We start from the raw sequence: 17,939 nt of genomic DNA on the forward strand, positions 1-17,939 counted from the left end.
CCCAATCCAGGTGTCTAGGACTGTTCTGATGAACTGGAGCAGTTGGATGGTGTCATGTGGGACTTCTTTAAATTTAGGGAGAAGCACAGCTTGAGCAGCAGCACGTAGTTGTCCTCTAAATGGGACAAGACCTGCACTGCAGACTTCCCACGGATAAGCCAGTCGTCCAGATATGGAAATACGTGGACCCTGGATCACCCGAGGTGAGACGCAACTACCGTCATGAGCTGGTGAAGACCCTTGGGGCGGTGCTTAGACCAAAGGAAAGCACCTTGAACTGATGGTGCATATCTCCTATGGTGAACCTTAGGAAATTCCTCTGTTTTCGATGGATTGGCAGATAGAAATAAGCATCCAGGTGGTCTATTGACACCTGCCAGTCCTGTAGTTCGAGAGCGTGGTTGATCTCTCTCAACTTCACCATCCTGAATTGGTCATTCCTTAAAAACTTGTTCAAGGCGCAAAAATCCAGAATGGCACGGAGATCTCCTCCCTACTTGGGTACCAGGAAATACCGGGAATACCAATCCGCTCGGGAGGTACTTCTTCCATGGCATCCTTCAACAGCAGTTCCTCCTGGAGCTCCTGTCCCAGGTAGATTGGGGGTGGAGGCGATCTGTCAGGTTGTTTTCTTACAAATGGCAGAGAATAACCCCACTGAATGAGTTGTAGAGGCCAGGCATCGAAGTAAATCCCTGCCACCGGAGCAAATGCTCTGTCAACCGTCCGCCAACCTGTCCGCTGTGAGAGGGGAAAATCAAAGCAGCTTCGGAGGCTGGGTCGCCCCCACCGCGGACGCTGTCTGTTGACCTCTAGAAGACCCTCTGCCCCTTCCGGAGCACAAGAAATGCTTCTGCCCTTGCCTGGCCGGTGGGAGCTGCGCTCTCCTGCCATAAGGAACATAGCTCCTGTAGCCCGTGCCCTAGAGGCAAAGCTAAATGCAGATTTGACCAGCTGCACAGCTAGGCCTAAGGACTTAGCAGCGATTTTGGATTCCTTAAATTTTTCTAAGGAATTGCAGGCTTTCTGGTCGAACAGAAGATCGCCCTCGAAGGGCATGTCCAGAAGCTTGACTTGGACATTAGGCAAAAAAAACAGAGGTTGTTAAATAGCCCTGCCTTCTTAGTGTTATGGCTGACGCCATTGATAGGCCCACACAGTCGGCGATGTCCAGGCATGTTTGCAGCGACTGTCTGTCCACCGGTTTCAAATCCTCCACTGACTGTAGAAAGCCTTCACGCATTTCTCCTTCTGGGACATACTGAGCAGCATTTTCAACTGCTGTCCATAGATCGAAGGAGGACTTGGCAAAACTGCATGCCTCATTTCTAGCTTTTAGGGCCATGCTACCTGACGTGAATGCTTTCTCTTTGCTAAGGCATATACTTTTTTGGCTTCCCTGTCGAGAGGCAGTGTGGATGTAGAAGATGCAGGTATAGAAGAGACTGTAGCACCCTGCATAACAAGCCCCTCTGGGGAAGGGTGAGAGGAGAGTTATGAAGGGTCTCCTCTAGCCGGCCTGTATTTCCCAGAAATGGTTGAGCTGACGGGAGGAATGGAACAAGGATTTTGCCACATAATTGCTAAAGGATCGGCAATGGCAGAGTTTAAAGGCATATTACGTTCTGTGGCAAGGCCTTCATCTAAAATGTCAGTAAGGCCTTCTACAGGCGCCATTGATTAATGCATCCCAGGGCGTCAATCCTTTCTACCAAAGCCCTGAATTTAGAAGTATTATGAAGATAGGGCTGGTATTGCTGAAACTTGAGGTCTGGAGAGGTGTCCATACCGCTAGCCTCATCAAAATAATCCTCCCCTCCTGAACCCAAGTAAATCGGGTTGACTCCCTTTCCCCCCTCTGGTCATCGGCATCATGACCGCCGAAGAAACCTCCATAGTATCGAAAAATTCCTCCTCGGGTTGTGGGGTGCATGTTTTCTCGTTTGTCTCTCGGCACCGATATGGTGGGTGTCTATCGTTACCGAGACACTGTAGCGTTGACATCCTTGGATGCACAGGGTTAATCTGGCTTCCATTGGATCTCTTTCGGCGTCAAAAGATTTATTGCCACCGACATTGTCGGTACCAGGGCAAGAGGGGTCGGGTATACTGAGCACCGCTTTTGGCTCTAAAGCCTGCTGCGTGGAGGGTGCAAGGGGGTAGCCACACCCGCTGCAGCTTTGCTTTTAGAACAGGTCAAGCATTGAGGATTTGAAATCCTCCCACTCTTGGCGAGTGGGTAGGCCCAGCCGACTGCTTACCTTTCTCAGTCGATGACTGATTCTCGACTGTGCCTTTTCTTCTTTCAGGACTCTAGTGGACTGTTTCTTCTTCCACCTATGGTCTTTGGCCTTCCGAATACCGAACCATAGACTATGCTGGTGATTTTAAACACGCTCGACCAGAGCGAGTGTTGCAGCTCGATCGCAAAGGGATTTGGATTGCATTTTGGCGCACGACAGACACCAGTCAGTCCTGTGACCCGTGACTAGGCACCAGAGACAATTCATGTGGGACAGTGATGGACATCTTGGTGCCAGAATCGGAAGACAGTTTGAAACCCAATAACCAAGCGGCTGACATTTTGCATCGAGGAATTTGAAACAAAAATGTTTTCTGACTAAAACGCTGAGGGAGTCGAAGCTGTGTTCCCAAGAGGCGTATTAGTGTACAGAAAAAGGGAACTGAGGTTGGGGCGTAGTAACGCAGTATTTATACGATGCCTGAGGTCACGTCAGGAGCGGACGTTCAGATGCCAAGCAAGACAGATCAATGGTCGACAGCTGGGTCGAGGTCCACTACAGCCCCTGTCGAAAAAATGCTCCAAAGCTGGGAATATCTATCAGATGAGGAATCTGTGGGAGAAAGACAATCCATTGAAATGCAGATTCTAACAATGCAGACCTATTCAGGACACTTCACAGGATGGATGAAGGCCAGTTCCAGCGAGGATCCTCGTTTGTAGGAGATGTGCATCATATTCCAGTCGTGGTCACAGCAGCTGCTCCAGAACAGGTTCCCTTGAAGATATGAAGCTGAAATTGGGGGAGAATGTGACTTATGTCTAAAGCTGGGGATCACCAAATTTCTGACTTGAAAGCGGAATGTCAACAGTTCTGGCAAGGTAGCCCACGAGAGCCGTCAGTTCCCTGGGCAGTGGCAGACACTTCAGAAGGCTCTGAAGGGGTCGATCCTCGAGAAGGCTTGGAGACTGGTTGGTCCCACTATCCAAATGGCTGAATCACCATTCAGGGTCTTCGGTGATCAGGCAGAGGAGCAGGGCTTCACTGAGGCAGACACTTGAGGGGATGCTGGGCCACCTCAGGAGTCATCTTGAGGTCATCAATGGTCTACTCTTCTATGAGGGATTAATGTCCCCAATGCACAAGTCCTCCTCTTATCCAAAATCTGAGCTGGCAGCAAGTCCAAGCCCATTAGTGGTAAGGCTCTGCACCAGTCAACAACCAGTATTTGTCCAATCCCCGATAAACCACTGGTTTAACATCCGCCCCAGTAGCAGACATTCTGACACCTGTGATGTGGACCGGGACTAGACAGTCCCAGTCCTCTTCCTGGGTGCCCCACACACACACTTTTCGCAGCACAGCCATTTTGTGCACTAGTCACTTTTAGTAGCCATTCGTGGTTCACACGAAGGTACACACCAAAAACAATGCAAACAGTAAAAATATAACTGCTGCCACCAGCTTGTATTTAGACGCATATAAAACTAACCAAAGGTCAGATGTGTCACAAGCCAGGGGGGTACAACAGTATCCCCGTTGCACTGCATTATAAACTCCTGTGTACAATGCTAAAAAGTCACAGAATGCAAAAGGGAAACAGTTTCCCAGTACGGATAGTTTGAAGGACTTATCAGTTTCCCCATAACACAAATGGATCGCTGATGCAATCGAAAAGATCGGCCCCGGAAAAACCATTCACCCCATCAAAAAAAAGAGCAATGGCGAAATGGTTCACACCACTACTAAGCACCATGAAAAAGAACAACAAGAAAATGGAGCTGGAATGGGGAAAGAATACAACCAAGAGAAGAAAAAACTGTTCCAGAAACAAATCCAAGCATACAAGAAGGAAATACGAAAAGGCGAAGAGAAGGCATTGACGACGACAGAATCACCAATGCAACAAACTCACAAAAAGAAATGTTCAACATCATCAAAGAAATAAGAAACCCACCAGGCTGCCACAACATCCCAACCCCCTCTGAGAAACTCTGCAACGACCTGGCAGACTTTATCTAGCATTTTTTAAGAGAGCACACACAGCCTGCGGGTATCGAGGCGCTGATACAGGATTTGTTTGCCTAATTGTTTTTGTCTTAGTTGCGTATTTATAACGCGTTCAAACACCCAGAGGTGTTTGAGCGCGGACCTGGGGATTGAACCTGTGTTGCTTCGTGTCGCCTTGCTTCCAAGGCGCGCACGTTGCCGCTGAGCTATCCTCCCGGGACCACTTCTATCCTGCCGGGACTGAAGACCACTTCAAGAACAAAATCGACGACAGCCGACAAATCATACAAAACAGACAAACCAATCATAACATCCAACAAACTGAACCTAACAGAACAACAACACAAATTCCGAAACTTTACGGAAATATCATCAGAGGCTTTTGTCTTGCTGGTAAAACACAGCAAGAAATCAGGTTTACCCATGGATCCATGCCCGCCTGACATCGACAAATCAATCCTCGCACAAGGAACACCATCAGAATATTACAGAAAGCACCTAAATCTCTCACTATCAACAGGAACCGTACCAAAAACGTTCATATCCGCATATATCAAACCACTCTTAAAAAACAAGTGGCGACGTAGAAGACCTCTCCAACTACAGGCCAATCTCAAACATTCCCTACCCAGCAAAACTCCTGGAAACCGAGGTCTACAAATTAACCCAAGAACACGTAGAAAAACACCACCTGTTGGACCAAGCACAAGTCGGCTTCAGACACGCAAGAGGAACAGAAACAGCACTACTGTCAAACTGGGACAACCTAAAAACAAACGCGGACTCCGCAACAACCTCAGCATTTAAAAGTTCGCCACAACACCCAAACCAAAAGACTAGAAGACATAGGCATAACAGACACGCCACTACTCTGGAATAAATCTTTCCTAGCAAACAGAACAAAAACCGTCTGGTTAAAGCCCTTCCAATCCACACCACGAGTCAACGACTGTGGAGTACCACAAGGGTCCTCACTATCACCACTGTACTACAACATCTACCAAACTGCACAAATCAGTATTTTCAAAAAATACAAAATCACATGCTACAACTACACAGATGACTCAAATCTACAAAATCAAATACAATCCAGCCGAACACTCAACCTGTGTGTTTAAAAGTAGTCTTTAATTGGATGAATGCCAACAACTTGAAAATCAACCCTTTCGTCTCTTTCACCCACAAAACACTCACAATCAATACCCTAATCATGTCAAGAATCGACTATGCAAACAGCCTCCATCGGGGATACCAGAATACCTCCTGAAGAAACTACAACAGATCCAAAATGCAGCAACCAGACTCCTCCTCAAACTATCCAGAAGAGACCATATCACTCCAGCCCTAAAAACACTGGACTGGCTCCCAGTCAAACATCGAATCACCTTCAAAACAATGTGCATAACAGACAGGGCAATCAGTGGACAAGGAGCTGAGTTCCTGCAAAATAAACTAACAATCTGCAAGCCAACAAGACTCCTCAGATCAAGCAACGAAATTCGTCTGGAAGAAAAACCATTCCTTAAGAAAAAACTTGGGGGCTCCTTCTCCCAATTAGCCACAAAAACCTGGAACAACATCCCGAAAGAAATCAACACTAAAGACCACCTACATTTCAGGAAATTAATAAAAACCTGGCTCTTCAACATCGCAGATGTAAATTGAAAAACCAAACGAGAAACAATGAAAGGGATGACAAATCTAGGACGACAATGACAACATCTAGAACCGAATAAAGAAACTCGCTACAACAAGAGAGCGACACCCATGAGGACAGAATCCAGCATCCCTAGCCAACTCCCAGCGAACAACCATCACCCGCTCGATAAATCCTACTATAGATCATACCTGTATAAAGTTAGGTGAACATTAGCACTTGCCACACCAATTAAGTTTTGGATAATGGCAGGGGCATGGACCAAAGAGTTGTGAATGAAAGCAGACGCCGCCCCTGGACATAAGTGCAACCGTTAGCATTGCGACATACCAAAGGAGGTAGGAGCGGCAACACGAATGACCAACCGAACAAGATGATGAATGGCGAGTAGGCCTCAACACATGGAGGGAGTAAACCTGGGCCTACCGATGTCGCCCTCCTACTAGATAAGGAAAGCTTTCTGGGCTAGACTGCAAGGGACACACAAAAGCCTGCCGCCCCGCATACAAACGGGGACCACGTAGGCAGCCGGTTGCCCAACTTGGGTTATGCATATGAACAGATCCCATATTGGAAAGGGACCGCGAGTGTCGTACAGCCCCTGAGCTGGACATAGACAGACGCCCACACACCCAACCTGATTAGAAATACGGAAATTCAGCGCCTCACTTCAAGACAAGAAAGCTAACTAACCAACCCACTAACAACTTCACCCTCTCCATACACCTCAAATTCTAACCAAACCACCACAAACTTACAATAACAATCCGCACCAACTTCACTACACTGCAACAACAAAACAAAGCACACACAGACCTGCACAACAACACACAACGTCTTCCGACAGTATAACATCCCAAGCCCAGCCAACAGAATTCCAGGCTGAGGCCGCCAACAGCACATCACTGCTCTCTTGCACTTCTCCAGCTCATCCCCACCCCTCCTTTCTTTCAGAACCGCCAGAGCGCCAAGGGACCACACCGGTGGTGATAATGCATGGTACAAATATCCTTTAACATTAACATAACAAAATGCACAGAAGGCCAGGGAAGTGAACTCCCTGTAAAAAGAGGACAGGATTAAAAAAAAAAAAAAAAAAAAGCTTAAATGAAGAGGTTTCATATGAACTATAGAGGGGCCGTTGCAAAAAGAAGATCTTTCCTGTTATTATGTGCTTCCACCCGAGTTATGATGCTGCATTCCAAAGGAAGCTTTTCAGTGGAACACAGTGGCACAATCCAGAAAGGAATGCGATTGGAAAAAGGACAGTTTGTGGAGACCAAGGCAGCAGCTTGCAGTGCTGAGGGTTTGCTGTCAGGGTTATCTTAATAAACCTTTGTTATTACCCTGCCAACAGTTTGTGGAGATTCCCATCATTTCTTTTGTTGATTTGTTTTCCCGGTGGAGCGAATTCAAAATAGTGCGCGACTTAACTGCTTCCAATATGGTGGATTTTCTACAAAGTGTGTTTGAGAGAGCGGATTACCTAGTTCCATATTGACGGATAATGGTAGGCAATTTGTAGGTGGGTGTTTTGAAGAAAAGCATAAAATGACAGCAGTTTATCACCCTGAAGGAAACGGGGTGGTAGAGAGAGTGAACTAATGTGCGATGGATGCCGTGAGAATGGCGGTTGCATGTGGGAGAGACAAAAAGGTTGCATTGAGGAAGAGGTTATATGCTTTGCGACAGGCGCCTCATGCATCAACGGATGCGAGTACTTTTGAGTTAACTGTAAACTGATTGTGTAGTGGTAGAATTGAGGACAAGAATGGATGAAAATAAGAGTAAATGGGTGAAGAGGGTGAATGAGAAACCCGGTAGACTGAGCTAGAAGTCACAGTGGTTGATTGGGTTTGTATAAAAAAAAGGTGTGAAAAAGAAAGGAGAACTATTGTATTTCGATCCGGTGCAAGTGATGGAGGTGATGAGGAGTTGGGACGGTGCGTGAACGACAGGTGTGGCACTTGCCGAGAGTGGCGCCGGTTAAATAAGTTTGAGAAACATCACTGCTTATCTGTGCCGTACCACTCCAGCTGTGTTCATGTTATCTCTGTATATAGTTGTGCGTTGGAAATTATTGTTGGAGAACTTCAAATGTTAAATTAGTATAGCTAAGGGACGGAGATGTGTTATGATTTGCTTCCACCCGAGTGATGATGCTTTGTTCCAATGGAAGCCTTTCAGTGGAACTCGGTGGCACAATCCAGAAAGGAATTTTGCGATTGTAAAAAGGGACAGTTTGTGGAGACCAAGACAGCAGCTTGCAGTGCTTGGGGTTTGACGTCAGGATTATCTTAACAAACTTTTGCTGTTAGCCTGCCTACAGTTTGTGGAGACTCCTGTCATTTCATTTCCAAACAGTGTCTCCTATTCTTTCAGGAAGAAGAATAAAAGATGTTTCACAGCACCGCTGGCTGAACAAGACCTTTTGTGGGGCTTCTTGTCCTTGCGGACCTGGAACCGTTATTCAGTTTGACTGCTCTCCAAGTACCTTGGGGTGTATGTACTTACACGACCTGCTCTCCTGCATGTTGTGTTCTTCCAAGATAGAACAGACAGATCCTACGGGGGGATGGACATTTGACACAAGTCTATGTGGGCAGATGCTGCATGGTGCGAAATGAAAAAGGCAATTTCTAATGAAGCAGTATTCCTTAAGCGAGCAGAGTGCACAGACGCGAAATAGAATAAAGGTCCCAGTATTGGGCAGATAGAGCATCAGGAGGGGTAGATAAGTAGCCGTATTGCGCCCTTGGATGCAGAAATGTTTGAGAAGCAGCTACACAGGGAGACATAATAGATTAGGAATCTGTGGGAGGAAGGAATCTATAACAAAATACTTTTAGAGGGGCCTTGCAAAGTGTCTGCATCAACCATGTTCAGGACACTATAAAGTCAGCAAATATATCTAGGGGTTTTTTAGACATTTGGTTTCTATTGAATGTTCTGTAGGATGAGATCAATTCTGAACAAATTAAGAAGAAGAAAGACACTTACCTGTTCTTTCACCGCCGTGTTCACATTGGTCAGGTAGTGCTGGCATATTTGGCAGAACACCCTCATTTGTCTCTTTAATGTTTGTAGTTCCTCCTTTAAAAGTCCAATAAAAAATTATTAAATTATAAATGATATTAAAAAAAAACATTTGTACAACTAATCCTTTCTATTGCTCATGAATATATTCTAAATGCATTTATAAGCATCAGCCCCATTATTAGTAATGAAGATATTTATCTTTGATAACATTTTTTCAGATGGGTATGGTATTCCCCTGACATATTACTCCACTTTAGAACTAGCTCCAGGTGTAGACTGGATTCTGAAAGCTTTTCAAGCCATCAGTGGAGGCAGAGTAGCTAAATAATGAATCGGACAGTGTCAGCGGTGCCAGAAGTGTACAGGTTCATACATCGGGACACATCCTCGGTTCCAATCAATTTCCACTGCTTCATTGAAGACCAGAATCCGTGTCAATGAAACCCAAGATTGGAAGCTGTTCAGAGTAGTATCCCAGACCCTACGTTTAAGGTTCAGGAATACCAATTCAATGTTTAACTGGAGGGCACCTCTCAAGAATGACTAATTCTGAGAACCTAAAAGAAATTGGCACAGAGTAGCCGACAAGGGCAAAACAAAATTTTCCAATCAGTAATGTTATGAAAAATGTACTCCCCATACAGCTTTGGCAAAAACGGTTATATGGAACAACGGGGAAGAAAGGTCAAATTACAAGCTGCCAGCCATTCGTAAAAAGTCAACCACCACATCAGTTTTATACATACACACAGCACACATTTTCCTAACCGCCAGGAGGCAATTATCCCCACCCAACGGCTAGTTGAGAGTGCACATTTAGCACCCTACGGTATCTTGCCAGTAAGTGAATTTGGTGGACAGAGTCTTTAGAGCAAGGGACTTTTTCAGAAGCACTAACGATCACAAACATACTTTAAACCAAGTGTTTAGAGTCTTTGGGTCAGTTTTTAGAATCGGAAAAAGTCAAAACATTAGCCAATGGGAAAAACCCAAAATATAAATCCTGAGGTTTTAGCTGAAATAAGTTGTCAAACTGTAGGAAAAGCGAGCAAAAATAATAGTTTTTCAGAGGAGTTCTGAGTCCTTTCAGCTGATGCAGGACAAATCCCAACGTTGCCAAAGTTAAGACGCAGATACAACCGTCATAATACAGCTACCAATCAGGCAACACACTATACAAACATTTGGTGGTCCCCCAATTTGGAGTGCTTCTGCCTTCCTAGGCAAAGGGGTTGTGCATTTTGGCCCGGATGTGGGTGCTGGTTCTGTCTGGACCAAGCCCACATCCAAGCCCAAGTGTGCATTTCTAGGCAGATGTGAGGGTCAAAGGCTGTCCCAAGAATGGTCAGTCCCTGCAAGATTGAATAATGTAGATGTTTACCATTGGTAGTCTTAGGGGCAACTCCAGTCCAAATCCTCGATAAAAGGACTGTTATACAAGATTGTATGCAGTACCCTTTGGGTGCAGTACAACAACCCTGACCTCCTGGCAGTACGAACCCAACATTTGGTATAAGTCTGTACTGAACAGGTTGGTAGCGTGTTGAGCAGCCAGGCTGATCTCAAAAGGGGTAAATGTGAGCTGTAGGGGAGTTACACAGAGATTCACAGTGAAAAGTATTCAAACTAACTCTTACACACAAGGTTTCTTGATTAAACAGTTATTAATTTATCAGTCAGAATAAGGCTTCTTCAGAAGGGGGCAATATAATAGTAACACTCAAATACATTTAAAAAATACACACTCAGATTCTAAATCAGCAAATACCCATTTGGGATGGCATACATACACTACCTACACCCTCGGGTGACTTCAATAGTTAGGGTGTTGTTGACATTAATATATTACTATTGCATAGAATCAGCTTTAGAGTTATGTCAAAGGAAAAAGATTATCAGAATAAAACAAGAGATTACACAAATATTCTGAAGCAGTTAAGTACTTTTCGTACCCCTCTATGCCAAGTTAGTTAACCCTTTCCTGGAAGGAAGGCAAAACACATATGCAGAAGAGAAGTCATTCAGGGAGTCAGGTCAGCCAATTTTAAGTTAGCAAAAGTCAAGGTGAACTGAAGCCCTTCTTGCAGGTATGTAAGTCTTTGCACAATGTTTCAGAAGTATTTGTAGAATAATAAGAAATTCAAAGTAGGGTCACAAGCTGATTAGGCCGGTGATGTAAAGAAGCTGCAAGCAACTCTACAAGAGCAACCAAGACAAGACTCCAACGAGGACAAGGAAGGTGGCGCAACAAGAAGCAAGTTCTCTCAGACTTTACACTACCTTTAGATTGAAGAAAATTACAGCAGATGACTTCTGTTCCTGTGCAGATCCTGGTGTTCCTGGGCCTCAGTCGTGGGGACAAGAGGGAGGACTTCTGGGGACTCCTGCACTGCAATGGGACGGTCACTGACTGCAATCGGCAATCTTCGAACAAGTGGCACTTCAGTGTTTCAGCTCCTCGGGTCTACCGCAAATAGCAACACCGCGGTTCCTGGCTGTCGAGTTGGGCTTTCCTTGCATCTGGGGTCCCGCGCTGTGTTGAGGGTGCTCAGGCTCGGTCAGTCCTGCTTCCTGGGAGGATCTTCCTGGAGCTCTTGGCCAGCTTAAAAGCAATGCACATGATCTGGTGTTCCGCTCACTGGCTATTCGGTTCCAGCAGCAATGGTAGTAGAATTTCAACCAGCTTCCAGAGGATGTCCAGGTGGCTTACTTTGGAGTCGATTGGTCCCACCAACTCAAAAGGAAGAAGTCGTCCTTGCAAGGGCTTCTCTGTCGATACGAATTTGGAGTTTCAGAGCACAAAAGCAGGGCTTCACCAGGGAAGCCAACAGTCCAGGAGTTGCAGTAGGCTTCCTCTTCAAGTTCTTCATATTCCTTCGTCCAGTGGTCGACTCTGCCTTCCAAGCTAAAAAGCCTTGCCTTTTTTGCAGGTTTCTTCCATTCATTCCAGCCCAGCTGTCAGTCACCCAGCGGGGTGGCTGCCCTGGCCGGACAGCCAGCCGGCCAATCACCTAAGAGTGCATTCCTGTCTCCTAGGAGATTAAGCACAGGGAGTTACGGGCTCCTCCCTCACTTCCTGCCCCTGCCAGACACCCTGGAGCCAGAGGCGGGCTTCACTCGTGAATTTCTCCAAAGGCAAAATGAACAAATGGACCAAACCTGGTTTGGCGAGCAGAGTAAATCTCACGAAGGACCTTTCCACAAAGAAATGGAGAATAGAAGATCGGGGCTATTTTGACAAAGATGGCTTTACTGCAGCTACGACCACAGCTCGCGGTACATGCACACCACGGTAGTTAAAGGTAAACCACTGCCACCAGCCATTCATCGAGGAAAGGGTAACATAAAAATGTTACATGAGAAGACAAGGCGATACTAAGTAACCCCTCCAGCACCATATTTTAAGATAGTGTGTGCTGGGTCTAGAAAGTTACAAATGTAATTAAAGTCAATTTAACTTCACTGCTCTTGGAAACATTAGTTTATCCAAGAGAAGGTATTTAAATCTGGGGAAATCTGAAACACTTACCAGTGCCACTACAGAGTTTGGTAGACTCAACAAACAAAAGAAACCGTTTTCAAAATCACATTAAAACACATGAGTGGGAAAAGGGATCTCACTCTCTCCAGGTTAAAAAATCAAGTCCTCAAAAGCCAGCAAAGTTACTGGGGGTCTCCAAGTTAGAGAGGAATTAGCACATTTCTGAGAATTCTACCTAACACCTCACTACTTTACATGGTTGGTGGTAGTGGTTTACTTTTCCTACCATTGTGCTTTTCTACCGCAGGCAAAAACCCTCAGCTGCAGTACAGCACAATGGGTGACCAGTTTGTCAAAATGGCACCTGTCTTTTTGCCATTTTCAGTTTGTGAGGTCTTTCTTGGGTTGTACTCTGTGCGTTGAGACATATTTGAGTCCTTTGTCTCGTCTTTGGCGGGCTTAAGCCCTGAAGCCTGCTTTGGCTCCAGTGTGTCTGGGAGGAAAGGATGTGATTGAGTCCCAAAACTCAACTGTCCTTTGTCTCTAGGAATGCAACTATTTCCGATTGGTTGGCTGGCTGTCCTTTCAGGAGTTGCAGCAGGCAACTCTGCTATGTGATTGACAGCCTAGGCTGTGCATGAATGGGAGAAACCTGCTTAAAAGGCGAGGGTTTTTTATAAATAAACATTGTGGTGTTTACAGAAAACCTTACACAAGTTACACAACTTAGAACAGTATATACAAATGAGCAAAATACTTCTCATACAAATCTACTTAAACATACATCAGGAATAAAAGATACAAACAATATCAAGTTACAGATAAAAAGAAGAAAAGAAAGATTCCATGTTAATGACCAATGTCTCATGGCAAATTCTATCATTTTTCCATTTCTGTTATGTCTAACAGAATCCCATTAGGGGCTAAGATTCTTTTTGTCCAAGTGTATTGTGGCTAGCATCAGGAACTCATTTAGGGCTAGGATAAATGAAATACTCATGCCCCACATACACCTACTCCAAAATAAATTCAGAGACCTCCATGTTTTTGTCAAATTAATCTTTGAAACTATGTAGACGCATAGTATCAAAATAAGGACATTTGATAACTATATGTCTAACAGTTTCAGAAGAATCATTGTCCCCCACAGAATCTACAATGATTCGGAGAGGAGTTATTTACAGGCAATTTAGAGAAATCCTTCCAATACTTGATCCACTTGTAAGTGGGAATCTGGTTGAGCCTAAATCGCATACAAGTTGTTCGTACATTAGCACAGGAAAATCTTTGGAGATAGAGGTATACATTTCCTTGCATGCACAATATGTAGAGTAAGTGGCGATGCAATTGACAATCTCCACCTAGTCAGTCCTAAACCGAGACCTCTTAACGATCCCTGGTCGTTGCACTAGATCTTCCACCGTTATCCCAAGGGAAATCAGAACGGACTTCTTCCTTGAGCAAAACTCATGTATAGAAAACAGATTCTGCATGCATAACCAAACCAAGTGTCTCGGGGAGTTTGGGTTGCTCATTTTCCTAAATGTTGCGAGTTGTTTCCAGACATATCTAGCTTTCAGGGATATTAGACAAAGCTCATGTCTTATGACGGCCATAGACAAACCCAACAGCTCCTTCCAAAGTTTTCCTTGAATCATATTCAGGGTAGAACCCATATCATGACTGGACAGGTCAAGACCATATAAAATAGTGGGTTCAAACTAGGCGAGATAGTAACGCCTTACTGGGAGTAGTGAAAATCTGCATACTTTTTGCTTCAAAAATTTCAGGTGAGCTTTAAGTTTATAGGTCTTATCAGATAGACTAGTTTTCCAAAATTCCAGGCTGACCCTATTAGTAATGTTGTACCCAAGATAAGTAACAGCCTTGACCTGTTCCACTTTTTCCTGGCCCATAGTCCAATCATATGTTTGCACCTTCATTTCCCTAGAAAAAAACAAGAACTTGAGATTTGGACGCATTCGGCAGGAGTTTGTTGGCTGTAGCATAATGAAAAAAAACAAGCTGCATTTTCATCCTGAGGCCTCGCGCAGTACGATCTAGAAGGATAAAATCGTCCACAAAGGCCATCCATTCTAGTCTAATACTCCCCAACCTGGCGGGTGCAATGGAAGCACCCTGGCACAGTCTCTCCACATCACGCGTACAGGTTGAAGAGTATAGGGGCCAGCATGCAACCGTGCTTGACCCCAACATAGGAAAAAATCTCTTGTGAAAGTGTCCCCTCCCTTGTCAGTCAAACACGTATTGTGGTATGGGTATGCAAGAGTGAAAGAAGCTGGACAAGATTACGCAGAATATTCATAGCAAGCATTTTAGACCTAGCCTTGACCTAATGATATCATCAAAAGCACTGGACAAGTCCAGTGAAGCTAGAAAAACATCCCCCACAAAGGTATTGTGTACAAAGTGTCTCAAGTGAGCCAGTACAGTTGCATTTAAGACGGTACCCATATCCTCCCTGAAACCGACTTGGAATTTACCCAATAGAGAGTTGCCTTTGACCATACAATTAAGGTACTTGAGAAGCAAGATGGAAAAAACTTTACTCGTAGCGTCTCTAAGCGCTATGGGCCTAGAATTGTTCGGGTCGAGTGCATCACCCTTTTTGTAAATGGGTACAATTATGGACTGGACACAAGTAGCAGGGACAGTGTGGGTCTCAAGGATGTGGTTAAACATAGGCTTCAATAGTTCCGCCCACAAGCTGATCTTCTTTGAGTACAAAGGGGGTAATGACATCGGGTCCCAGAGCTCGAGAGGGCTTAAGTTTACCTGTAGCCCAAGAGAGGCCTTCAACAGATGATTGAGCCTTCCAATTTCAGTACATTTCTTGGGCAAGGCGAAGTCCCAGCATTTAAGAAGCTTGGAATTGCATACTCCATCTCCAGAAATATCTGCCTGGCTTGATAATAGCATTAGGGCCATACTTACTGACCTTATGAGCACAGGCCAATATAATATTGTAGTATGAGTCCTCGAATTCCAGTCCACACTGGAATAGAAGATGTCATACCCGTTAGAGAATCAATAAGAAGGTGTTTAAACTGAAGGATAGTATTTCTATTTCAGTGAACTGACCTCCCTTGTTTACTAATAGAGATAGCCCCATCAAGTCTGGTCTAAGATGTATAGTAGGAGTAGAAATAGTTAAGGTACATGAGAGGTATATGGTCTCCTAAATTGGTGTGGATATGTCTCAAGTAGCTACAATTATTTTTGATGGCAATGTTAAATAAATAAATCCTCGAGCTATATATCCCTCTGTGCCATGTATGTTTAGATGCAGAGAAGCTAGGAGGGTGGTCCAGCAAAGCCAGGTCCCAGTCTTCAAGGAAAAGATCCCATCATATTCCATGTTTGACATCAGGATGGAGAGTAGTGGGAGTAGCCCCACTATTATTCCATAGTGCTCCATCAGCACACAATGAATTAAAGTCTCCTCCTAGCACAATGTTTCCCATAGCCCTTCTCATACCATTCCGAAAAAACATCGCTCAAACCTTCAATAGCTTTAATGGGAACCCTTAATGGGTTCCAATAAAGGTTAAGCAACAGAATCGGCTGTAAACGTTCCTCCATAACCAGCATGATTGCTGGAAGCCATTCCTTACTACACACAATTCCACATTTAAGCACCAAATTGCAGTCTATCGCTACTGCCAGTCCTCCACTAGGTCTTCCCCCAATCCCCTAACTGCAGGACACGCGAGTAGGAAAACCTTCCATAACCAGGTGGATCAAGAGCTTGGTTTCTTGGAACATATAGATACAAGGAAGATTATTAGGAGAAGGATTAACCATACATTTAGTCATGTTAGCTCCTCTGCACACATTCCATGAGATCAATTCGATCACAGTGGTGTCATGCACACTCTGTCCCTGGTCTTATGATCTCCAGTGACTTGAGGGCTGGCTGTATCCAGGACCAATCTTGACCTTTATTCAAAAGATTAGAGATGAGCGTCAATGCTGTACTTGAGTTTCGTGTGGGATTGGGCATTTCCACTAACACTGATGGTGTAGCTGTAGGTTCTTTCAAAGCAAGAAAAGTCTTTGCTTCGGTAGCACTATATAGTACCACCAGATTAAATCCCAACGACTCTAGATTTTTCTCTTGACCTTCACCATATCGGTGACCATTTCCGAATGGAAATTACTTACCATTCGGAAATGGTCAATGATTGGCAATGAGATAGCATCAATATCATCTGAAGTTATGGATCTTGAGAGGGATCTTTTTGAAGATCTTTAATAGGTTTGTCCAGTTTAGCACTGTCGTCTGATCACGTTTGTTGTTATTTATCCACCAAATCATTTTGCCTTTGTTGTTGGTTGGTCCCAGTCCTAAGGCAGCAGCAACCTCAGGCTGTTCCTGTAGACCTGTGGTAACCCTATTATTGGGGCTAACAACCTCTGGCAAAATGTTCTTTGTAGAAACCTCACTCTCGGGTATATCCAACACACCACCCCCAGGAGGACCTAATGACAACCTTCCTGCTCCAATAGTTGGGAGGATAGCTATGGGCTGCGAATCAGACACCCAAGCATGCATCATACTAACTATCTTCCCGAATGCAGTCATCTTAGTCTGTTTAGTCTGCAGGAGATCAGATAGGCTTTCCACCCTGCCCTCTAAGTTGGATCCCACCCATGTGCTCGATCCCTCCTTAATCCATTCACCAGCATTCCCTGCCCCAACATATGGCACAGCCTGGCTTTTCGGCAGCTCCTGTCACGACCTACATCCAGAAGACCCCCTGACTCGGGTCTCCAGTAAACCCAGGCATCCTTGGCCTAGGCCTTCTTGGGGCCATTCCTGGCGCCTTTGGCACCAGGCTCATACTTGATAAAGGACTTGTGTTGGGAACTACTTTATTTCAGTGCCAGTCAACATGGAGGCATCCACATAGCTTTGCCCCTTGGAACCAAGCTATGCAGTATAGTATTTTTGGGTGTGGTACCATAGGAACTATTTAAATCGGGACTACTTTCTTGAAACTATTTAAACCACACCGGACTGGGATAACACCCTTTGCGTTACTTTGCAATTCTGCAACGTGACGCTCACCGTGTTCAGCTGCACCCGCGAACCTCGGAAGAACAGCATCTGTTGAGAAGGAAAAGGACATCGTTAGCAGCAGCAGCTTACCTGAAATTTCATCGTTAGCTGTCTACAGCTCTTGCGATCAGCATCCCGGAACCAGTACTCCTCCCGGACCGTCGGATCTGCAGAAAAGGAAGAAACAAGGCATTAGACATTTTACAATTTAACGAACGGTGCCGAAAAGCTTACCTTGCAAGCCGCTCCTCGATCAGCATCGCCTCAGGAATTCCATGCACCGGGTGAGCACCGCGACATGTGAGGAAGAAAAGACAACAGGTTAGCAAAAGGCAAGGCATCATAGCGCTGCGCATAGCGCCTACTCACCGCATCAAGGCGCTCTAAATGAACAAGTTACTTTCTTACCTGGTAACGTTCTTTCGA

At 45.0% G+C, this 17,939-nt stretch overlaps 1 protein-coding gene across 6 annotated transcripts in view; it reads right to left on the reverse strand.

Annotated features, from left to right (window-relative positions):
- Window positions 1-17,939, reverse strand: part of STAG2 (STAG2 cohesin complex component) — a 2,060,662-nt gene that overhangs the window by 726,002 nt on the left and 1,316,721 nt on the right. For all 6 annotated transcript variants that reach the window (XM_069612659.1, XM_069612661.1, XM_069612663.1 and 3 more), the window contains exon 25: window positions 8,911-9,003. In XM_069612659.1, coding sequence (XP_069468760.1) covers window positions 8,911-9,003 — 93 coding nt within the window. The remainder of the gene's footprint in view (window positions 1-8,910; window positions 9,004-17,939) is intronic.

The sequence above is a fragment of the Ambystoma mexicanum genome, chromosome 5p (assembly GCF_040938575.1).
Source record: "Ambystoma mexicanum isolate Mex_15411 chromosome 5p, UKY_AmexF1_1, whole genome shotgun sequence".
In the NCBI taxonomy this organism is placed as follows: Eukaryota; Metazoa; Chordata; class Amphibia; order Caudata; family Ambystomatidae; genus Ambystoma; species Ambystoma mexicanum.